This window comes from Phocoena sinus, chromosome 8 (genome assembly GCF_008692025.1).
Source record: "Phocoena sinus isolate mPhoSin1 chromosome 8, mPhoSin1.pri, whole genome shotgun sequence".
NCBI lineage: Eukaryota > Metazoa > Chordata > Mammalia > Artiodactyla > Phocoenidae > Phocoena > Phocoena sinus.
Genome location: NC_045770.1, coordinates 84,793,298 through 84,817,540, shown reverse-complemented (window position 1 = coordinate 84,817,540; position 24,243 = coordinate 84,793,298). Strand labels below are relative to the sequence as shown.

The window sequence follows — 24,243 nt, the reverse complement described above, 5'->3', positions numbered from 1 at the left end:
AGCAGTCTTAACTAATGACAATTAATTACGTTGTCTGAGCAGGTGATTATTTGAAGCAAAATACCTCTTTACAGACATGTTAAAGGACAAAATAGAATAAATCAAGTTTGGAAGAAATTATTTTTTTAAATATAGAAACAGAGGTCATAGAGACAAAGTTCTACCTAGAATTGATCAAGTAGTTGTTATCCATCCCTCCTGTCAGCTCATACATATCCGAATACTGTAATAATCTGTGGTCTAATGACATAGCTCTCAGGGACCGAGTTTTGTCTTGTGTACATAACTTTCCATTCGTTGACACTGTTAGAAGTTAGGGAAAATAGCCTAGACTATGAACTATTGAAATTTTAAAAGATCATTTCTCCAAAGGTGGCTAACAGTGCCACCAGATCATCAGTCATGTTGATCTGTCAACTCCTCTGTCCTGAAGAGTGACTTCCTAGATCACCTCCAGAGAGGGCCCAGGGCTGTTCTGTTCACCCAGTCCTGGGAACCTCTTCTTGGGTAGGTAATCTTCTGTTATCTTTATTCCTGCTCTTAAATAGTTTTTAGGTTATATTAACAAAGTAGTATTTGGAAAAACTAGGCATTTTGAACAAAGTATTCCAAACAGATCAACTCCATTTCATACATCTGAGTTGTTCCTCAGCTTACCACAGAATTCTAAATACTTGTTGTCTAGGAATATGAGACAGTAATGAAAGGTTTGGACCGCAATGCTCCCTCAGTGCCTCCTCAGAATACTCCTCAAGAAGCTCAGCAGGTAGATATGTGGAAGAAATACATACAGTGGGAAAAGAGCAACCCTCTTCGTACAGAAGATCAGACTCTTATAACTAAAAGAGGTAACAAGACTAACCCTTCTGGGACTCCAATTATGTGTATGTTAGGCCACTTGATATTATCCCATAGGTTACCGAGGCTGTTTTTTACTCCCAGTCTTTTTTTCTCTTATGTTCTTCAGATTCAGTAATTTCTATAGATCTGTCTCCATGTTCACTGACCTTTGCTTTATCATATCCAATATGCTGGTGAGCCCATGTAGTGAATTCTTCATTTCAAATATTCTACTTTTCAGTTGTATAAATTTCCATTCTAGAAATTTTTATGTTTTTTATAGTTTTCCTTTTTCTGTTAAGGTTCCATGGCCAATACCATCTTTTTCTTTATATCCTTGAACATTTTTATAACAATAGTTATAAAATCCTCATCTGCTAATTCCAACATCTGAGCCATTGTGGTGTTGATTTCTTTTCCTCTTGATTGTGGGTCACATTTTTTGTTTTGTCACAAGTCTAGACATTTAAAAAAATTTTTTGGACATTGTACAGATGTGTAAATGATACATAGTAAAGACTAGATTCTGTTATCTTCCTCTGAAGAATATTGAGTTTTCTTTTAGCAGGGAGTTAAATTACTGGCAGGTCTCCTGGACCTTGGTTTTACACTGTTAGGATGAGTCTCTGTTAGTGGCCTTCATCTCACAGTAAATCTCTTAGTCCTGGGATATAGTCTTTACTCCCAAGATATAATGGAAAGTTCACGGTGTTTACTCAGACTCTCTTAACTTGATGGGACTCAGATTCCAGACTTGGTCTCCATTACAGTGGGCAGCTGATGAGATATCTATCCAGCTCTTTCAGCTTTGCTTTCTGCTCTGGCTGTTTGTATTCTTTCCTGTGTATGTCTATTTTAGAGTCAGTTGAAGATTTGAGGGCATTAGGCCCAGATTTTCAGCCTCCACCTTCTGTGGCTCTCTTTTGGGGGATCTTCCCCCTTAATTTCCAGCTGTTCTTGTAACCCAGAACTCCATGTTACTTACCTCAAGCCAGTAAGACTTCAGCATTTGGCTTGAGTTCTAGCTATCCCAGAACTATACACATAGGGGTTTGCACTTGAGGGAAAAAGCCATATTAAATATATATCTCACCTAGTATGATTCCAATTTTTTAAGGGCTCAGTCCTCTCCAGTTTCTTTTTCTTTTGGTCATTCTCTAGTGCCTTTAAACAGTTGCTTTTTGTATTTTTCAGTTTATGATTTTTTTTTTTTCAGGAGAGTTAGTCTGATACAGACTACTCCGGCACTGTCAGAACTAGAATTTGGAACTTAAAAAAAAAAATTCCTCAATCTTGCCTTGCTCTCTCAGCTGGAGGCCTTTGCAAGTACTGTTTCCTTTGCCTACACCATTTTTGTATCTACTCCTGTCCTTCCTGCCTCTACTTACTCTCTCATCTGACCAGATTCTACCCCTTCTTCAGGTTTCGCTTAGATATCAGTTCCTTAGTGAAACCTTTCTTGAGTCTCTAAACTATGTTAAGTCCTGCTGCTGTAAGTTTCAAGAGTACACTCTACTTTCCTCATCATAATACTTACCACTTACCATAACTGCATTCTTAATATCGATCTTCCCACTATACTGCAGACTTCTTGAGTATAGGAAGTCTTATTTACTGGTATATTCACAGTGTCTTTCACATTCCCTAGCATATAGTTGGTACTCAATAAATATTAATTTAATAAATGATGAATGGATGGGGTTTGGGTGGATGATAATGCCAGAAATCACTAAAGTTTTTTTATTTCTAATTATCATTCATTACTGAGGGCTCTGTCTTAGCCTAAAAACTGAGTTGTGATGCTTGTATTGATAGTTTTGTAAATAATTTATTCTAATTGAATGTTGCAAATGTCTTCCCTTAGTTATGTTTGCTTATGAACAGTGCCTGCTTGTGCTGGGCCATCACCCTGATATTTGGTATGAAGCTGCCCAGTATCTTGAGCAGTCAAGTAAACTGTTAGCAGAGAAAGGGGTGAGTATTTATTTGTTTCCCCCTTTTGGTCTTTTCATGGTTTTGATATAGCAATAATTTGCTAAAAGTATAGCACTGAATTTTGGTAATGAAGTGTAGGTATTGAACATTTTAATCTTATGTCACTATGAATCTTAGTGACCCTCTTATATGATTAGACTACCTTAGTCAGAATTAAAATATAGTGGCTCTTCTTTAATGTATTAAAGTGATAAATCATTTAGAGTACTTCTATGATTCTTCTTTATGTTAAAATAATGGGAAAAGTCTTTGGAATTTTTTTTTATATTTATTTACTTATTTATTTATTTGGTTGCACTGGGTCTTAGTTGCAGCACGTGGGCTCCTTAATTGCAGCAGGAGGGTTCCTTAGTTGTGGCATGTGAACTCTTAGTTGCGACATGCATGTGGGATCTAGTTCCCTGACCAGGGATTGAACCTGGGCCCCCTGCATTGGGAGCACAGAGTCTTATCCACTGTACCACCAGGGAAGTCCCTGGGATTTCTTAAGAATCAAGAAATGCATGTGTCCATAGGTATAAACATATGAGTGTGTGTTTTATTCTCTTTCAGCTTTATTGAAATTATTGTAAGTGAGCTTTCTTTTTTCTCTCCTAGGATATGAATAATGCCAAATTATTTAGTGATGAAGCTGCTAATATATATGAAAGAGCCATAAGCACTTTATTAAAGAAGAATATGCTTCTTTATTTTGCATATGCAGATTATGAAGAGGTGAGTTAAAATGTTTAGAACTTTCTTGTAATTGGATTTTTTACTGCAGCACTGAATTTTTTTTCTGGCTGCTTCTTTGCCAGGCATATTACTTTTGGAAGACAAAGATAATGCAGAATGAACAGTTATTAGTCCTTAGCTCATTATATATTTATGCTCAAAGCAGATGCCTTTGTGGGGTGCAGCCTCTGGATTCCTGAGCTCAAATGCTGCTTGTTTATGAATATATATTTATATCCACTTCTTCTCTACCACCTTAGAGTCGCATGAAGTATGAGAAAGTTCACAGTATATATAACAGACTTCTGGCAATTGAGGATATTGACCCCACCTTGGTAAGTAACTTTACAAGTCTCTTTCCCACTTTTGCAGTCTGCTTTAATTTAAAAAAAATTAATTTACATAAAGTAAAATTCACTGTTTTTGTTGAATTGTTAGTTCTATGAATCTTGACCAATAACATAGAGTTATGGGACAACCATCACAATTAAAATACAAAACACTTCAATCACCCCACAGAAATTCCCTCGTGTGACCCCCTTGTAGTCACCCCTTCCCTGTCTCCCAGCCCGACAATTGCAGATCTGCTTTCTGCTCATTTCTTCTGTTGTTGTTTGTAAGTGCAGCGCTACGAACCAGCCACAGTGGAGCTTTCTCTAACACCTTCCTTGTGAGCATGGCTTGAATACCACATAATTGTTGCTTAATAAATATTTCTTTTTAAATAAATGGAGGCAAGAGAAACCAACATTCTGGGAAGCAGTTGGACAAGAACTCACTTTATCCTGAATTCAACTCTGTAATTGTGGTTTTCAAAGCCCTGAATTTCTGCAAAAGTGCAGCAGAGTTCTTTCAGTGGGAGGGGAAGGGGAGGGCCAATGCGTGGGGCTCTAGACCCTCTGCCTCAAGTCAACTACAGCTATACTCCTTTTTTTGTCTGTTTATCATGGGATTCCACTGCTCTAATTGCTTGCATTTAGTCATCATTTTAAAATTCATTTAGCAAACTGATCTGTGCTATGCACTGTGCTAGATTCCAGCAGTATAATGACACATAAGTAAAATTCCTTTCCTCAAGGAACTCATAGTTCATTCATCCATCTATTCATCTGTCTAAACTGGGCAATGTACTTTGACATCACCAAAACTGAGCAAATCAGGACCCTACTCATAGTCACCCTGTGTACAGTCCAGAGATGTTTTTTCATTGAACAAATATTGCATACTCATCATGTGTTGGGCACTCTGTAGGTGCTAAGTATAAAATGACTCAAATAGTTTATCAATAAAGTTACATTATATGATCTTTAGGAAATAGAGTAGTGGGCTTTTAAAAGTAATAAATCAAGAAATACTAGCATTTTCTCGTATTTTCACTTTTATTCCTTCCTTAAGATTTAATTTGCATGTTCTGGAATTAGATAATTGTGATGACTGCAAAACCTTGTGAACATACTAAAAACCGTTAAATTATACATTTAAAGGGTGAATTTTGTGCTATGTGAATTATATCTCAATTAAAATATTAATGTGCTTGTGGATTTAAATAGTACACTATCTATAATCTTTTTTATTTCTCAAGTATTCAAAATTGCTTCCTTATACAGCAAAACGTGTTAGTACTGAAGTAAGGTGAACCTGTATTGGATGCTACAGTCTGTAGAAAACAAATACTTTTTTTGTGTAGGTATATATCCAATATATGAAATTTGCAAGAAGAGCAGAAGGTATTAAATCTGGAAGAATGATATTTAAAAAAGCAAGAGAAGATACCAGAACCCGCCACCATGTCTATGTTACTGCAGCACTCATGGAGTATTATTGTAGTAAGGTAAGTCCTCAAATAAAATATAAAGATAAAATAATTTCCTTCATATGAGATAAATTAGTTAAAAGAAAGGCAGTCCTAATTTCTGTCATTAAGTTTTATTATTTATTTATTTATTTATATCTATCTGTTTTTTTGGCCACGTTGGTCTTCTTTGCTACACGCGGGCTTTCTCCAGCTGCAGCGAGTGGGGGCTACTCTGCCTGTTAGTTTATACCTTATTAAACTCCATATTTATGAATCTGAATCCCCTTGAATGGTTTTTAGCTCTGTAATTTTTACTTAACATAATTTTAATCTCCATTTTAATTCTTAATATACCTTGTCATATTTAGATGTTATAGTTTTAATATTCTTTGAGTATCTTGTCTGACACTGCATGGAAATCAGTAGTTTCCTCTCTACTTCTAGGACAAATCTGTTGCCTTTAAGATTTTTGAGCTGGGGCTAAAGAAATATGGAGACATTCCAGAATATGTCCTGGCCTATATTGACTATCTTTCTCACCTCAATGGTAAGTAGATTCTAGATCTGTAATGGTTACTTAATATTAAACCATCAATGTCATTCTCTGAAATTATGTTGCTGGGTTTTTTTCTTTCTCAAATGTATTATATTCTGTCATCACACCAGAACCAGGCACTTGATAGGCACTCAAATATTTGTGGCCTGTCAACTATGAATTTATGCTTATTGTATAATGGTTGATGCCTTTTGATTCTGCAGAGTGGTCTTTAATTTAGCATCAAAGTCCCAACAGTAATAGGGTAAAGCCACAAATCTCTAGCCACGAAAACTCAAAGATGCCCAAGTAGTAAACTGCTTTGAGGCTACTGGGGAAGATATTTCAAAGGAAGCATTATGTTTATAAGCATCTTTATTTTCCTATTTTGTTGTAATAATAATGACCATCTTTTATTGAGTTCCTACCTTATACCAGGCACTAGGCTAGAGGATCTGTATATTTATGTATGTATCTTATTTAGTCTAGTTAACCACAGTCCAGGATATGTAATTTCTTGACTAAAAATGATCTGGTTTAAAAACTGATTTAAGAAAGAAATATGAAATTATGTGCCATGTAAATAATTAGATGTAAATTAGATATCACAGGTAAATATTAGTGATTTTAATGATATTTTAGAAAAATGTAGCATTCTATATACCTAAATAGTAGAAAAGAATAAAACTTAAACATGATTTTATATTTCAGCTTAGTGATTCTACTCTCTGGAAAAGGACTTAACTCCAAAAAGTGAGACAGTGGAGCATTTAAGATTTTTGAGCTGGGGCTAAAGAAAATTTTCATATAATTTTCTTGTATGAAATGAATGTTCCTTACCAGTTTTATATTGTTTTGCTTGATTTTTTAGAATAGTTACTAAGATGTACAATATTTTACTCTAAAATTGAGGATGAACTCTGATGTCAGCATTATTATCTTCTAAAATCAGTGTCTTAGTTTGTTTATTCATCAACCCATCATTTATTCAGTAGCTTTGGTTAGTAAGGTCTGGAAATACAAGAATAGGACTCCATTGTTACCCTCAGAGTATTCTCCTGGGGAAATCAGATGTGTAAACATAATTGCATCATCATTTGATTCTTAATTGTGGCATAAATTCTGGGGTTAGGTGTATAATGGTGTTTCAGATTTCTCATCTGCAGAATGGTTATAATGAGAGTACCTTTCATTGGACTGTTGAGATAATTAAATGAACTTTTGCATGTATTTGACTTATATATGGAATGTGGTAAGCATACAATAAATGTTAACTATTTAGGCTGATGGTGGCAGTCATGAAAAGCATGTGCTAAATTCTGTAATAGAGCCCTGAATGAATTACTTTGGAAGCACAGAGAGGAGCGTGTAATCTAAGTTCCAGAGCTGTGCTATGCAATTATGGTAGCCACTAGACTACTAAGTTTTGAGCCCTTGAATTGTGGCTAGGCCAAAATGAGATGTGGTGTAAGTTAAAATACATACTGACTTCAAAGAGATAGTAGAAAAGAAATGTAAAATATCTTAATAATTTTTCACATTGATTACATGTTGAAATGATAATTTAGATATTTAGGTTAAATAAAATAAATTAAAATTAATTTCACCTGTTTTTATTCTTTTATTTTTGTTTTTGTTTGTTTTTATTCTTTTAAATGTGGCTAGCAGCAAATTTAAATTATTGGATAGTGCTGTTCTAGAGGGTGGGAGAAGGCAGCATGAGATGGGTCTTGAAGGATAAGTAATCGTTTTCCTAAAGATACAGGAAAATGCATTATTCCAGGAGAACACAGCATGTAATAAGCAGTGGAAAGTTATGTGGAATGGCAAAAAGTGTGTCTGGAGCAAAGCTTGGAATAAAGCTAAAAGAATAAAATGCAGGATTTACTTATTTCTTTAAGTACAGTATGTTAAGTTGAAGATGAAAGCCATGAATATGGTGCTATCTTCTTTGGTTCAATACCTATAATCTCTTGGTTTGACTTTGCATATTATGGACATGTAGTAAAACTGAATAACTGCCCTGCGGCAGTAAAAGCCAACTACTCTGTTGGATTTTAACAGTTTTATTGAGGCATAATTTATATACCATAAATGCACCCATTTAAAATATGCAGTTCAAAGAGTGTTAGTAAATTTACTACTAGATTCTTAAATTTTAATAGATCCCTTAGAGCTTAGCAAGAAGTGTCATTTTCCACTTCCAACTACAGACCTCCCGAGACTCTTAAATTTTAATCCACCTCTGGTGACCATTGTTATTCATTTTCCATTTGCATATTTATCTACCAATCTAGATATGGTACCTATATAAGAATTTAAAGTAGTTAAATATAGAGTAGTCCTGGTGCTGCAAAATAAGAAAATCAAGTATCTAAATTTGAGCTTGTCATCCTCCACATTCAGTGTATTTAAAAAATATCAATAGTTTGATTCTTATAATGTCAACAGGTATGCAATTTTCATTATTAAAAAAAAATGAGATACCCGATTCAGATATCTCACTGTTATAAACTGTTTGACATTATAACTACACTATACTACAGAAGGAGGGCTAAACTAGAGGTAAAAAGACCTGGCTTCTAGTTATGGCTCTATTACTCAGTAACTGTGAGCCACATCAACTCACTTCATCTTTTTGAACCTCAAGCTTCCTCATCTATAAATATTGGGTGTGATAATAGTTAGATCTCTCTGCATAGGATTTTTGTGAGGATTAAATGAGATAATGCATTGTTGAATTATAAAACTGAATTTTAAAAAATATTTAAAATCTTCTTTAATATCCTAGAGGACAATAATACTCGAGTTTTGTTTGAACGAGTTTTAACATCTGGAAGTCTTCCACCTGAGAAGTCTGGGTAAGCCATTTTGAAAACTTACTGGTCAGGTTCTAATATTTGAATTGTGGTCTATGGGATGAACATTTGCTTGTTTTGAGTATACGTTCCAGGAGAAATTTCCCTTCTCTTTTGAAGCTTAATTTACAAATGCCTGCCTTGCCATATTTTCATACCTGTTTAAGATTTGTTAAAAAATTTTTTTGCATACTGACTAGGATTATTTTGAGAGATGCCTTAGCAATTTATTATTAAATATTTTAATATACCTTGCTATATATCCCTAGAAATTTATATGAACAAACTAGAGAAGAGTTCTGAAATTTTTACTTCTTACTCGAGAGCAAAGACTCTGACAAAATGAAAATTTGTTTGACAAATTATATCCCTGATTTATGGTTTTGACTCTGTCAGTTTTACAGGAGGAACAATATGGTATAGTGGTACAGTGAAAGTAGTAAGGCTTTGGAGTCTTGGGTTCAAATTCCAGCTCAGGCAACTACACCTTGGGCATATTTCCTCACTCTTGCCAATCCTTACGTTCTTGTCAAGTAGCAGTAATGTCTACCAGTATAGGAATTTTGTGATAGTACTCTACCTAGTATATAATAGGAACTCAGTGCATTACTTTAGTACAAAGGTGCTTACTGAGATTTATTTATTTATTTATTTAACATTATTTTTGGAGTATAATTGCTTTACAATGGTGTGTTAGTTTCTGCTTTATAGCAAAGTGAATCAGCTATACATATATCCCCATATCTCCTCCCTCTTGCGTCTCCCTCCCACCCTCCCTATCTCATTCCTCTAGGTGGTCACAAAGCACCGAGCTGATATCCCTGTGCTATGCAGCTGTTTCCCACTAGCTATCTATTTTACACTTGGTAGTGTATATATGTCCATGCCAGTCTCTCACATTGTCCCAGCTTACCCTTCCCCCTCCCCGTGTCCTCAAGTCCATTCTCTATGTCTGTGTCTTTATTCCTATCCTGCCCCTAGGTTCATCAGAACCTTTTTTTTTTTAGATTCCATATATATGTGTTAGCATATGGTATTTGTTTTTCTCTTTCTGACTTACTTCACTCTGTATGACAGACTCTAGGTCCATCCACCTCACTACAAATAACTCAATTTCATTTCTTTTTATGGCTAATATTCCATTGTATATATGTGCCACAACTTCTTTATCCATTCTTCTGTCGATGGACACTTAGGTTGCTTCCATGTCCTGACTATTGTAAGTAGTGCTGCAGTGAACATTGTGGTACATGACTCTTTTTGAATTATGGTTTTCTCAGGGTATATGCCCAGTAGTGGGATTGCTGGGTCATACAATAGTTCTATTTTTAGTTTTTTAAGGAACCTCCATACTGTTCTCCATAGTGGCTGTATCAATTTACATTCCCCCCAACAGCGCAAGAGGGTTCCCTTTTCTCCACACCCTCTCCAGCATTTATTGTTTGTAGATTTTTTGATGATGGCCATTCTGATCGGTGTGAGGTGATACCTCATTGTAGATTGTTTTTTTAAGTTTTTTAAAATTAATTTATTTCATTTATTTATTTTTGGCTGTGTTGGGTCTTCGTTGCTGCGTGTGGGCTTTCTCTAGTTGTGCGTACTCTTCGTTGCGATGCGCAGCCTTCTCACTACGGTGGCCTTTCTTGTTGCGGAGCACGGGCTGTAGGCATGCGGGCTTCAGTAGTTGAAGCACGCAGGCTCAGTAGTTGTGGCGCATGGGCCTAGTTGCTGCACGGCATGTGGGGTCTTCCTGGACCAGGGCTCAAACCCGTGTCCCCTGCATTGGCAGGTGGATTCTTAACCACTGTGCCACCAGGGAAGCCCTCATTGTAGTTTTGACTTGCATTTCTCTAATGATTAGTGATGTTGAGCATCCTTTCATGTGTTTATTGGCAATCTGTATATCTTCTATGGCGAAGTGTCTATTTAGGTCTTCTGCCCATTTTTGGACTGGGTTGTTTGTTTATTTGATATTGAGCTGCATGAGCCTTACTGATATTTAAGTAAGTATCAGTAAGTAAGTATTAAGTAAGCCTTACTGATACCTACTTACTCTCTAAGTAGAGTCTTAGAGAATTAATTTTGGCTGTTAGAAAGTGGTGAGGCACAAAATTGTCCCCAGTGATCCGTATTAATGGGAAAAAAGAGAGAGCATGTTAGATTTCAAAAAATATTTTTATTCATATGTTGCCCCAAGAATGTATTCTACATTTTAATTCATGCGACTACAAAATGGTGAAGCCACATTATTCAGGAGAAACTGGAAATCTCTCTAGGTTCCTTTTTCAACTCTTCCACCTAGAGTTTACTCTCTCTAGTGTAAATGTCTCTCTTATTGGCCACAAAGGATAGGAAGGTATGCTAAATAAGTAAAAACTCAAAAAAAAAAAGCCTTAAATATGAAAGTATTTAGGGTAAAGGGTTATGATGACTGTAATTTACTTTCAAATACTTAAGCAAAAACAAGATGAAGCAAATATGGCAAAGTATTAATAATGATTAAATCTAGGTTATGGTATATAGGCATTCATTATACTACTCTGTTTTTCTGAAGTTTGGAAATCTTTATAATAAAAAAAAGAGAGATTTGTATAATTTTAAAAAAAAGGGGGGGAAGAAGGGAACTTAAAGATTTTTTGTAAGCCTCAAACCCAGAATAGTAAAGTATTGATTATATTTATTTTCTTACAGAGAAATCTGGGCCCGATTTTTAGCTTTTGAAAGTAATATTGGTGATCTAGCTAGTATACTCAAAGTGGAGAAAAGACGGTTTACAGCATTCAAAGAAGAGTATGAAGGCAAAGAAACAGCTTTACTGGTAGATAGATACAAGTTCATGGATTTATATCCTTGCTCTGCAAGTGAACTAAAAGCGCTTGGGTATAAGGTATGTACTTGGGCTCAAGATGTGTGTAGTGTCTTTACTTTCCTAATGTTTTAGAATAGTTCATGGATAAACTTCACTCTAAAGTAAATTCTGAAATAGAAATTAATCAAGCTTTAGAATAGATTTGCAGAATAGAAAAAAGTTCAGGGATTTTCCTTGGGTTTGTGAAATATTGACTATCAACAATACTGAACAAAATGAGAATTAAAATGAGATTTAACAAACTTTCTTTCCTGGAAATTGTTAATGCCTTATATCTTATGTCTTGTGGGCAGATGGAGGAGGTGGGTGAAGGAAGAAAAACAAAAGAAAATCTGAATGTCACTTAGGTTAGTTTTTCTCTAATAGCTCTTAAGACTGATGTGTGTGTTTTGACAGGAGATCATATATAGTAATTCCTGCTATATATTTTGTAGATATAATGAAGAAACATTATAGCTTATTAAATCCATAAAGTTCCTTGAAGGATTTTTATCTTTAAAACAGGGCTCCTTCAGTGGGGTCCTTTAGGAAATTAGCTTATCTAGGAATGGAACTCTTCTGTTTGGACTACTGAGTCATAAGGAAACAAATATGGAACCTGAACTCATTCAGGCCAAGGGGAAAGATTAATGTTTACACACTCCTAGAAATAGCCCTTTCTGAGAAGACCATTGTTCTATCATTTCTTGATTTTTCTGTGTCATGTGAACAAAGACCAAGATGGAAGCCCAAAGGGAAGCTATATCCACAAGAGTCCTCGATTGGTCCCCTTAAGCCAGCCGGCATTAGGATGTTCCTCACCATCACTCTGTATTTCCTCACTGCCCTCTTTTAGCCTGGGTCTCACTGGCTAAACCAGATTAAAATAAACTTCAGACCTTTTCATTAATGGAAGCTCCAGTTGTGTGCCAGCCCCATGTTCCTATTCTGAACTAAGGGGTTACTGCTCAGGGATCAGCAGGTTCTGCTTCTGGTTTAACTACTTCTTAATGAAAAGCCAAAGACATTTTAAGAATATTATATGGAATTTTTAGGCTATTTCAACTTTGCCAAGATGAAAATGGAAATTAAGGAAGTTAATGAAAAGATCTTACTAAGTAGAACTACTTCTTGAATATGACTTTTCCATCTTGTATTTGTTTCTGTTTTTTTATTTGGAAAGGATTATTATGCTTTTGTGTGTCACACATAAGTGAGAGAGGGAAAAAAAAGTAATTCCCAGTAGGCATACTCATTTAGATCTGCCACCAAATGCATATGAGCAAACTTTGAGAATATGAAATTCTCTTATATCCCTTGATGGTGGCAAAAGAGGCTCTTTTGGTTTTAGACAGATTGACACTGGTTACCTGTAGCTGAGGAACTTCTCTGGGATAGGGCCTCTTTAAGAGGTAGCATGTTGCTCCCTTTGACATATCTCAGAGGGTTGCTTTCAGCTCTGGCAGGCATTGCTGGGACACTGAAAAGAAGACTGGATGGGTGTGAGGTCAGAGAGGCCTGTGCTCTCAAATCCTCTCTCTACTTCTTAGCCATCTAACATTGGAGACAGCAGAACCTCATTTGAGTGTCAGCTCCTTCTGTAAAATGGAGGTGTTACTATTTGCCTCCTCAGAGAGGGAATAAATGGCAAAAACTGACAAATAGTGGTTGCTCAACAAACATTCCTTCTCCCCTATAACAGTATTTTGGGAGTAATTTTTCATTTCATTAGCAAAATCTTATGAACTAATTTAAGTGATGATAAGCTTTATGTTAGGTTTCATGAGACAGCACCTTTCTTAATCCAGCTTCTTCACTTAGAGAACCTGGTAGATGATGTTCAATTTTAGTGGAAGGGAGATATCAGAAAAGTATCTAAAACCGCAGATTTTCTTCCAAATTACCCCACCTCTACCTGGTATGTATTACCTACAAAAGCTTGTATCTATCCTACAAGTGTCCCACCTGGCGACACTGAGTCTAATGATTCTTAACACTGGTCTTTACAGCCCTTTAGCTTTCCTTGTTAACAACCTTTACTGTCATGGAAGTTCTCGCTTATCTTTCTCCATTCTCTCTATGGTTTTAACCCAGTTATTCACAGTGTATCCTCAAGATTGTAGAATTGCACAGTTATACTCTATAAGTCCCTTTTTCAGGTTTAGGATTCTTCTGTTCTGCATTTTCAGGATGTCTCCCGTGCTAAGCTAGCAGCTATAATTCCAGACCCAGTTGTAGCTCCTTCTATAGTGCCTGTTCTGAAAGATGAAGTGGATAGAAAACCAGAATACCCTAAACCAGACACTCAGCAGATGATTCCATTTCAGCCACGACATTTAGCACGTAAGCCATGACTTTAGATCCAGTACTGAGACCTCAGTTTGTTTGTTGGTTTAACTGGAGAGGTGTGGGGGGGCAAAGTAATGTGACCTTTCCATTGTAGATTAATAATTAGACTCAGGGTCACTATGACAGGTGGTTTGGCTGTAATCTTTGAACCAAGATGAGTTTAAAATGTCTTAAAAAAGAAAAAAACAAAACCTCATTGATCCAGATTGCAGTAACCCATTTTGGCAGTGATACTTAAGACAGTTTTCAGAAATGCTGCTACATACAGATTACCTGCACAGCTGGAAACTTACTTTGGTGATGTTATTTGGTATCGTTTATACTTACTAATGGGTAGTAGCCTCTCTGGATTCTATTTGAACAAGGCCCTTATGATTAAATATGTTACTGTATAACTGACTTTAAATGGGATTGCTGAAAAAATGACTTGTGAGGCTTAGGCATGATCTTTGACAAAAACTGACTAGCTCAGCGCCTGGGTTGCCTTATGCAAAGTCACTTGTTTACTTTTCTGCCTCCCAGTGGCCACGGGGTTGAGACTGCTTTCACTGTCTCACCCACTTGCGTTTGGTCAAACATATAAAGCACTAAAAACATTTTAAGATGTCCAGAACAAAGCAACATGACTATTTGTACATAGTAATTTATGTACAAATTACTTATGTTGGTTCATTACATGTGCAGAAACTCTTCCATCCCATTTGATTCCTACTTTTCTTTCTTTTACAGCTCCGGGCTTACACCCTGTCCCCGGTGGAGTGTTCCCAGTACCACCTGCAGCAGTTGTTTTAATGAAACTTCTCCCTCCTCCTATTTGTTTCCAGGTTTGTTCACTATTTTCATGATAGATATTTGCTCTATGGGTAATTATAGTAATTGTGTGCTTTTTTCTCTTGTATCATGGGAAAGGCAAAGTAGGGCTATTTTGTCAGATTATTGGGGATTAAATTTTCTTTGTGTCAAAATAGGGTCCTTTTGTACAAGTGGATGAACTGATGGAAATTTTCCGAAGATGCAAGATACCAAATAGTAAGTGATGAGTCTCCATTACTAGCGTGGAATTCACATTGTTGTTTCCTAGGCAGGAGAGACTGTCATCCTTTGGCACTGAAGTTTCCAAAACCAGCTAGCCATCTTGCAGAAGTACAGTGACACCTAGGAGGGATCCTTTGGATCTCTTTGGTACAGAGAGGCTTGTTCATGTTCTTATTCTTCTGAGAAAAACATCATAAAAAGCATATCTTTTCTATTCATGTGAACATGCACTATCAGGTTTGGCTTATGAAAATAATTTTATTAATTTTAACAGCAGCTTTTTTGTATTTATTTATTCAATAGTATCAGTAGTACTATCTCAGAATTTCCTAATAGGAGGCTACAAGATTATAAAGTATCCAAAGTAGTACATACATATTCCTTCACAGTAGCATACTTTTAAACATCCTCCAACAACAGTCCTTTTTGTTTTGCTTCAATAGCAGTTGAAGAAGCTGTGAGGATCATTACTGGAGGAGCCCCAGAGCTAGCTGTAGAAGGCAATGGCCCGGTGGAAAGTAATGCAGTACTCACCAAGGCTGTCAAAAGGCCCAACGAAGATTCAGACGAAGATGAGGAAAAGGGAGCTGTCGTTCCCCCTGTTCATGACATTTACAGAGCGAGGCAGCAGAAGCGAATTCGGTGAAGCAGGCACAGAACCTGCCTCAGAAAGAAAACTCCTATCCAGGATTCCTTTTGCCTCTTAAGTCATATGTTTAAAAGAGACAATGCTTTGTTACAAAGTTCTTGGAAACAAAGTTGTATTGTCATTGGTGCCTCTATTCATATGCTTCTTGAGAAAAACCAACCAACCTATGTGAATTTTAGGATTTGGAACAGACCTGTGCTCTAAGAAAAATTAGATTTTCAAAAATGTGAGAAGAGTACAAAGTGGCAGAACCACATTTTGTTCCCGCTTCAAGGGTGTCTTGTATGTACCACTTGAAGACTTGTGGGTTTTCAACAGTTTTATTTTAAAAACTGGATGGCTTATGATTGTAAAGCATTTTATCACATTTTCTGAAAACAACAGCTGTTCTTGGTTTGCTTATGTAGAGTCCTGCCTTATTGTTTGTTTTATTTATGGCAGAATGTACGGAATCTGTTTTGTAGTTTAAAATTTTAAAAAACAATCCTTTAGAAAATAAAAGGATCTCAAAAAGTCATGTCTCTTGCTGCTGCTTTCATTCAGATTTTATATGAAATAGCTACTTACGTTATTTAGCCAATACTGTTTAAAACTAAATGTCAACAATGTACGGAAAAGTCATCCTGTATTTACTATATATACACTTAACTGTTGTCCTTTCCTGGTCTTTTTTGCTACTATTTGAAAACATGAGGGATCCATTTTTAAGAGGCAAATTAAACATTTTAGAAATCTTCAAATATGAATGCATTTTTCCCAAATTAAATCTGAGGGCGATAGACTGAGATATTTTATCTTTCATGTCTCTTAAAAGCAACATAAGTGTGGGAATTCCTTTAACCACTCACTGTCTTGCTCTCACATAAATATGTTTCAAAAAGTGCTCAGTATTCAAGAACATTTTTTTCATCAGCTAAACAAAGACAGCATTAAAGGAAACTACAGCCGAGTAACCAAAAACTAGCTAGTGAGCAAAAACTTACCATAAAAATTAAAAGAATTAAGTTTTGCTCTTTTTTAGCAACGTTACCTCCTCTTGACTCATCTCTAGAAAACTAGACCAACAACTAGTTGAGCCTAAGGATTGTGATTCAGAATAAAAGCTAAGAATAAGGAAGGAAATAAGAGGAAAAGTATGAAGGCTATAAAGAGACAATCTTTGCACAATGGGTACACAATTTAGAATTTGAATTCAAGTGTGATTAAATATCAGCTTCAAATATTTCTATAAAACCTATAATAAAAGGTTATCTTGAATCACTTTCTTATATACATTTATACGTAGCAAGGTCATATTTACCTAAGTTGATCACAAGCATATGTCTCCAGTATTTTCCCAGTGAAGCTGAGAAAAATTTCCTCAAAGTCAGCTGCCTCTACTTCAGATTTTGTTATCTTCCTAAGTATCATTTTCAAGCTGTGTGGGTTTTTTTTTAATATCATGGTTATCAACAAAACAATCTGAAAGGCATAAGTAGTACCATATAGCATAAACTTAAAAATATAGAGCTATGGAATCTTTCCTGAAGTGCTATCTTTGGGTAGTGTATTGAAGAAGACAAAATGGTTTCAAATACCTGTAATGGTCTGTAACAGTGTTCCCATGTGACAAAAGAAAGCCACGTGATTGAGTATGGAAAATGCCTTTTTGGTTTTTTTGTTTTTTTTAGCATTGTACTAAGAAAACACACACGTACACCCCTACCTACCTTGGGGAAAAGTGCTGCTAAGGACTGTTAAGGCCATTATGTGTATTACAACTGCTCCTATTACATTCATTTCTAAGACTTCTTCCCCTAGAAATTATATGACCTTTAAACTTAAAAAGGATTATTTCTTAAGAAAATATTTTCTAATGTTCTACCTGATATATATATGAACTTTTAGTTTTTAGTATGATTTTGTCTGAATGTTTGATAATTCCTTTTGTAAACACAGTGAACAAGGAGCATGATGTTAGAAATCTGAAATTATTTTTGGAAATCTATCTGCAGACTCTCATGGTATATATAGCCAGTCCTATGTGTCCAAGGTCTCTCATATATCCATATTGCTGGACCCAGAGAAATTACCAAGAGATATCCGTATCTTTCCTCTTTATAAAAACAATGACAGCATCTCCCCACAATTCTAGAACTGGATAAAATTTAAGGACCATAAATGCTCCCTAAACAAAAATCAGTCAAACTCTGGCTTTTAGCACTAAATTTCGAACGAGAGATTTCATCTATGTTGCCACACATAGTAAAGTAAAAGGTTATAGCTACCTAGTAAATATAAAACTGATCAAATTGTACCACTGGAAAAGAATGAAAAAATATACCACTTTTGTCAGCATATTGACCTTGGGCAATAATTATTAATTTATTTGGTAATTTTATAATCCTCTATTGGATATGCTTTCTTTAAAAAAATAAATTTATTTATTCATTTTTGGCTGCGCTGGGTCTTCGTTGCTGCACGTGGGCTTTCTCTAGTTGCGGCGAGCGGGGGGCTACTCTTCGTTGCGGTGAGCGGGCTTCTCATAAATTCTGGTTTTTACATTTCAGTTCCCAAAGCAAACTTCATTAAAGTTGGTAGTTCTTACTTGACTGTGACGTTCAGCAAGTGAAGTTATATTTCATTTAGTAAAAATTTCAGAAGGCTTGAAAGGTAATTCACACCAAGTAGCAAAACTCAGGTACCATATTACTGATTTAAGTAAAAACTTAAATATTCAACAGAAGTGAGCTTACCAGTCTCTGGGAATAAAAGTCCAAAAAACCAATTCAGTTTACTAAATTTTCTTCCCCGTCTGAGCCCTGACCAAATTTCTGCTTCGAGCTTACAGCAGACAGTACTTTAAAAAGCAGAGGCAACAAGAATTAGAAAGGAAAAAAAAAAAGTGTTACTTCGATTTTAAGGTTGCTTTTAAGTCAGAAGTTGCACTTAAAGGTTCTCAATGCTTAGTTCAGATAAAACAAACACAAAAATGGTGAAATCTGACTATTGCTACCAACTCCAGACACATCTGATTACTAAATTAAGTGACATTCCATCAAATCAGGCCTATAGATTAGTTCAGAAGGCAACACAGTATGACAGAAACCCACACTAGGGGCAGTTTTAAGTAAAATTCTGCCTGTTCAGATTTCTGACACTTCTAGCTTTTTCTGAAAGTGTCAGTGAACATTTGACAGGTTAATAGAGGCTTTTAGGCCTAAAGGTTTTCCCCTCCCCCATCCCATGAAGTTGCTTTGAATACGGTGAATAAAAAGGCAATCCATTAAAATAGGTATACAATATAAAACCCAATATAAATACACAATTGCAAACATCACTGTAATTCTTTATTTAGATTATGTTTTCAATGAGATAGTGCCTTTTAATATGAGTTTCATAGCCCATCGTCCACTACCATTTAGTCATCCACTCATTTGTTCATTCATGCATTCATTTACTTCAAATGATATAGAGGTGGAAATGGGGAGAAACCACTGGGGTGGAGTGAACGGCAGCAGGTACGAAAAGTAAGATTGCAGCTCTAGCACAGAAGAGATGAGAAAAGAAAATAACAGTCTTGGGACAGGACAGGAGGAAAACCTTCCCTACAGGCCTGTAAAATGTGCTTGACTGAAGGGAGGTCGGGCACCAACAGTCGAATATGTCATGATAACAGATATGCACCTACAGGCAGGGTTATATGCTCTCCTTTGTTGCTAATAAAGTCATTCATAGTCCTTTTGCATGTACAAAGCATTCTAATATCCATTATCAAATTTAATCCTCACAGGAAGTGTGAGTTAGGAGTATGCTCATTTTACAGGTGAAAATACAGAGCCCAAGGAAGAATGATTAGCCCAACATCACATAACCTTGCAAGAAGGCAACAGAGGAAAAACTCAACCCAGATCTTCCTCTAAATCAGGAACTTTCTGCACAATCCTACTGCAGTCTACTTAAGTTATTAAGTCCAGTCAGATTTACTACAGAATGTCAGACTTGGAAAGGCTTGTAAGGTTAAATCCAGTCCTTTCATTTTTTAGGTACTGGAAATGGGTCCTAATTTCCTCGAGCTAATCACGTAACAGAAATGGGATCAAAACTCTGGTTTCTTGACAGCTCCCAGTCTTTCCACTCTACCAACCTGCCTCAAAATTAAAAGAAATACAAATGTTATACACAGGAATCAGGGCATGCCAAAACGTCACTGGAAATCAAACAGCAAACACCTATTCCCTCCCTTTGAAATTCACCAGGAAAGTAGGCTGCTCTATTCCCAGGTATCTTAAGACTTTGGAGAAAGTAAAATAAGCCACAAAAACAGAACTGCTAAATAATCCGTTCAGAATTGTCAGCCAGTATGTGCACATTATGTGCCTATTGAGTCAAACTTTTTAATAACTTCTCTTCACAGAGAAAAAAATTCCTATACACCTGTCCACTGCATTCATCAGTAAGATATACCAGTGTAACTCTGACCTGAAGTATATTTGTAAAGGGCTACATAAACGATCACATTTTACAGCTTGCTTTAGAATAAGATTAAAAAATATACATATGTAGAGTGAGAATCCACCCACTATCCACCCAATCAGTTGAGCGCTGACAAGGCAGCAGTTACCGCTCTAGACATTCATTCATTCATTCATTCAGGAGACTATCAAAGAAATCTACCTGACCTGCTGATATCAACCCAACTCTCAAGGCACCCACCTGCAGTGAAATACTAGTGCCCAATAAACTTAGCACTTCCACAAGACATGTTTTCCACAAACCTGTTAGGCAGGAAACCACATCAAATGCAATCAGTATACAGTATATAACCCAATTCAATTCTGAAGGATAATTTATACGCCAAAGCTATTTCTGTCTTGGAGGGAGAGCTGTAGGGGGGAGTTCTAAGTAGATGCTTAGCAAATGTTTCCTGAGTGACTAAATGAACTAAATGAATTTTCCTGGCCCTTAGTGATAATCCTATGAGATTCCAGGAAGAAAACTAGCTCACTTATCTTCAAAGAGCAGCAACAAAACGATTCAATATGAATATTGTGATTCTGAACTCTGCCGTCTTCATTCTGGCTTCTGTAGAATTCCACCAGTGGACACTGAGGTAGTGGGGGCCACAGGAGTCTGTGAAGCTCCCTGTTATATAGGCATCAAGATTTCAAACTGTTCAAACTTCACTCTATGTAGGAACCCATGAGGGAAAAGAAAGAAAAAAATCACCTAAGAGTTAACTCTTACAAAAGAAATCAAAATGAAGAAACTTTGAGATTTAGGGGAAATGGCTGCAGGAGCTGGTGACCCACCCTGCATCTGTGAGGGTAACGCTCCTCTCCGGCATCCTTGGCTGTGGAGGGAGGGACCCAAACACTGAGGCTGAGGCAAGCAAGAGTGCTGCCCCCAGGAACCTCATACTCTACAACCAGTGAGCACAGCTTCCACAGCAGCCTTATCTCCAGAAACAATTCCAGAGGTGACCTCATTGAATAAGCTACAAAAGATGTGATTTTGTTCTTTAAAAGTTCTACTTACCGAGCTTTCATCCCCTTCCAGTGAAACCTTGGAGGATTTGTCCTTCAGCCTAAACTTTATTCATATGACCTCTGACCACGTAACCCAGCATACATTTCTGACTGCAAGTAAAAATATTAGAAGCAAATACTTGGAGAAATCACATTCCCAGTATAACCTTCACTCCTCTGAAGCCTCGCATCACTAGACAGTGTACAGGGTGGATGTTTCCCCAACGCTGTCCCCAGCTCCACCCCAGCGCTCATCGGCTTGAATGAAGGGATTCCTTGCATGATTCTGGGAACTGGAGATCGCCCAACAACTTCATGACTCTGTTTCTAACAAAATGTCCCTGTCTAAAATACACACAGGCACGTGCGCACATTTTATTTTTTTTAACAGAACAGGTCACCTGTGAGAGCCAAGCTACCCTTTCAGTCACAGGATACGTCAGGAATTCTGGTCACTGAAGTTCCTCAATAAATACTGCTCAAAAACCAGGGATCTCCTATAACTTCGTTATCCAAGAAATAAGTGAGCTGACGCTATTTTACCTGAAAACACTTAAATCCAATGCTGGAATTCGAATCCAATCAATACATCTATGTATTGTATCAGAGTGAACTTTTCAGTAAGAACTTCAGACATCTGTCCTCTTCTATATATTACACTAACATATATTAAAAAAAATATTCCTCCTTGGCTTTCAAGACATAAAAGTCACAGAATTTTCCTTTCTCTAGATCCCATAACTGCTATCATCCAGGCTCAGAAGTAATTTTGTATAAACAAGTAAGCTTTTTAAAATCAAATAACTCTCCTCTAGAACAAAAGGGTTCTGGGGCTCCAGCTAGCCCAGGCAGGGAGAAAGCAATAAATAGTGGGCGCGGGAGGTGTGTGGAGGCAGTAAGACTATATAAAGTCCTTCCAACACAAAATAGCTGGAGGAAGGAGGGCTGGGCTGGGCAAGAGACGGGCAAGGGTCTAAACGCATCAAGGCCTGGTTCTGTTCACTCTGGGGTGGCTGTCAGATACTCTTGGGTGTCTGAAAGAAAAGCGAGCCAGATGGCAGAAGAGGTCCCAGGCTCCTGGGAGAGACGAGGCAGCTACGATCATGATAGGGTGTGGGTGGAGACACACGGCAGTCCACCCGTCGAAAGCTGAGTGCTACCTACAAAACTCACGATAACGAAAAGCTTCTCTGATTTGTAAACTTGCACTCATGGACACAAACCCTCAAAACAGAATTCAGTACATGTTTCAACAAGCCTTTTCAACAGTGATACACAATACTCTTCCTTTTGGCATCAGTGCTGTTAAATAGAAAGGTACTAAGCAGCCATTTTCCAAAGCAACACTACAGCTGAGAACAGGTCAAGTACTGCTGCTGTAGGGAGCACAGGCGTTAGGGTCTGACAAGGATCTTACTGAGGATCGCATCATAGTAGGGACTGAAGACCATCTTGTTATAGTTGACCAGGCGCACGAAGTTAATGGCAACTTCCTCCAGCTCTGTTTGAACTGGACCTAATCCCCCTGGGGCTGTGGGCAATGGCTTCTGATGACTGGAGACAAGGTAGGTTTCTAAGAAGGTCAGGATTCGGGAATCTGCGACAGAAAAGAAAGCAGTTGTTTGCTTCTTGGTCAGGGTGACTTTACAAGTTTCTATTTACGCTTCAGTTTTCAGCTTAAACATTACCTTTTCGGGAAAGTCTTCCCTGACCATCCTGAGGCACCTCCCACTTCTGAACATTCATCCCATTTGTACTGTACCCCCGCCCACCCCAAAGCTGGTCCGCTCCACGGGGTGGGACCATGCTCATCTTGTTCATCATTCTCTCCCCAACACCCAGCACAGTGCCTGCCATGAGGCCTGGACACCAGGCAGAGCCCAAAATACACTTGGAAAGCAAGGATAAATGTATGAACGATTAAGGGGAGATTAGGGTGCTGCCAGGTTCCGCTCTCAGAAGAGCAAGGCACACCAAGACCAACATTAGCCATTGTTTAAGATCATATAAAAAGTGGGAGGAAAAATAAAGCAGGAAATGCAAGTTCAAAAGAGAAGAGAAAGGGACTTCCCTGGTGGCACAGTGGTCAACAATCCACCTGCCAATGCAGGGGACACAGGTTCGAGCCCCGGTCTGGGAAGATCCCACATGCTGCGGAGCAACTAAGCCCACGAGCCACAACTACTGAAGCCCGCGCGCCTAGAGCCTGTGCTCCCCAACAAGAGAAGCCACCACAAGGAGAAGCCCACGCACCACAACGAAGAGTAGCCCCCACTCGCCGCAACTAGAGAAAGCCCCCGCGCAACAACGAAGACCCAACACAGCCAAAAATAAATAAATAAATACATTTATTTTAAAAAAAGAAGACTCCAGCACTATTGGCTTGTGATCTAGATTTTCCCATAAGCCCACATAAAAGAAGCCTAAGCCTCCTTCTCCAAAGCCTGCAATGAAGGCCATGGAGTTGTGGGCCACTTGTCCTACTCTGAGGAATCATTTAGTTTGATGCTTCTTTAGCCCATCCCCTGCTATGATATTTTTGCACTTTCCTGTGTATCCTCAGCTGCCAAAAAAGTGTGTGTGCAAGCCGCACCTTGCAGATTTTATTACAAAAGCAATAGCGGCATTTATATTAAATAAGCGTTTTCAAACTTCACACCCACCTCATGCCCTAGGGAACCTTCTCAGGTGCAACTGACTTACATCCTTTGGAGTCCGGTAACACACTTAACTGGCTGTGACTAAACAACCTAGATGACAGGACTAAGGCAGCAGCTTAGTAGCCAGTGGTCTCTTCACAGCACCTCCCCGCATCCCCACCCCAGTTGACAACAATGACCTCGACAGTCCGAGGGCCCTGCAGCATCAGGAGGCTCCTCCTGAGGGACCTGCAGACGAAATTGTGACTAATGCGGGCCTGGGATGAAATTTTAAAAAGGCTTGGTATTAGACGCACACCCACGTCACTGGTTCAGCCTCTACTCCAACCTCGAATCTGATAACCACAGATCATTCTGCTTTTGCCTGAAGCCTGCTAACTTTTCATTATTTATAAGATGAACATCTATATGAGTTCGTAAAGAAGTTAAGGAAGGACTTTACCATTAACTAAATGACA

General features: G+C 37.5%; 2 protein-coding genes across 8 annotated transcripts in view; one reads left to right on the top strand and one right to left on the bottom strand.

Moving 5' to 3' along the window:
- CSTF3 (cleavage stimulation factor subunit 3) overlaps positions 1-16,134 on the top strand; it is a 70,272-nt gene extending 54,138 nt beyond the window's left edge. Inside the window, exons 8-19 of one of the 2 annotated variants that reach the window (XM_032639403.1) lie at positions 686-848; positions 2,705-2,814; positions 3,433-3,549; positions 3,810-3,884; positions 5,237-5,380; positions 5,789-5,891; positions 8,671-8,740; positions 11,429-11,624; positions 13,775-13,928; positions 14,664-14,758; positions 14,903-14,963; positions 15,413-16,134. In XM_032639403.1, the coding sequence (XP_032495294.1) occupies positions 686-848; positions 2,705-2,814; positions 3,433-3,549; positions 3,810-3,884; positions 5,237-5,380; positions 5,789-5,891; positions 8,671-8,740; positions 11,429-11,624; positions 13,775-13,928; positions 14,664-14,758; positions 14,903-14,963; positions 15,413-15,615 (1,491 nt within the window). In that variant the 3' untranslated portion in view covers positions 15,616-16,134. The remainder of the gene's footprint in view (positions 1-685; positions 849-2,704; positions 2,815-3,432; positions 3,550-3,809; positions 3,885-5,236; positions 5,381-5,788; positions 5,892-8,670; positions 8,741-11,428; positions 11,625-13,774; positions 13,929-14,663; positions 14,759-14,902; positions 14,964-15,412) is intronic. The other variant, XM_032639402.1, reaches the window with a different exon arrangement.
- A 2,780-nt stretch (positions 16,135-18,914) lies between these two features.
- The window catches only part of TCP11L1 (t-complex 11 like 1), a 33,277-nt gene continuing 27,948 nt past the window's right edge, over positions 18,915-24,243 (bottom strand). For 2 of the 6 annotated variants that reach the window (XR_004351005.1, XR_004351003.1), the window contains 3 exons: positions 22,543-22,722; positions 21,136-21,236; positions 18,915-20,785 (listed from right to left, as the gene is read on the bottom strand). Coding sequence is in view for 3 of the 6 variants with exons in the window: in XM_032639407.1 (XP_032495298.1) it covers positions 21,196-21,236; positions 22,543-22,722 (221 nt within the window). In the remaining 3 variants the exon portion in view is untranslated. Of the gene's footprint in view, positions 22,723-24,243 lie in introns of all 6 variants that reach the window. The other 4 variants (XM_032639409.1, XM_032639411.1, XR_004351004.1 and 1 more) reach the window with 3 other exon arrangements.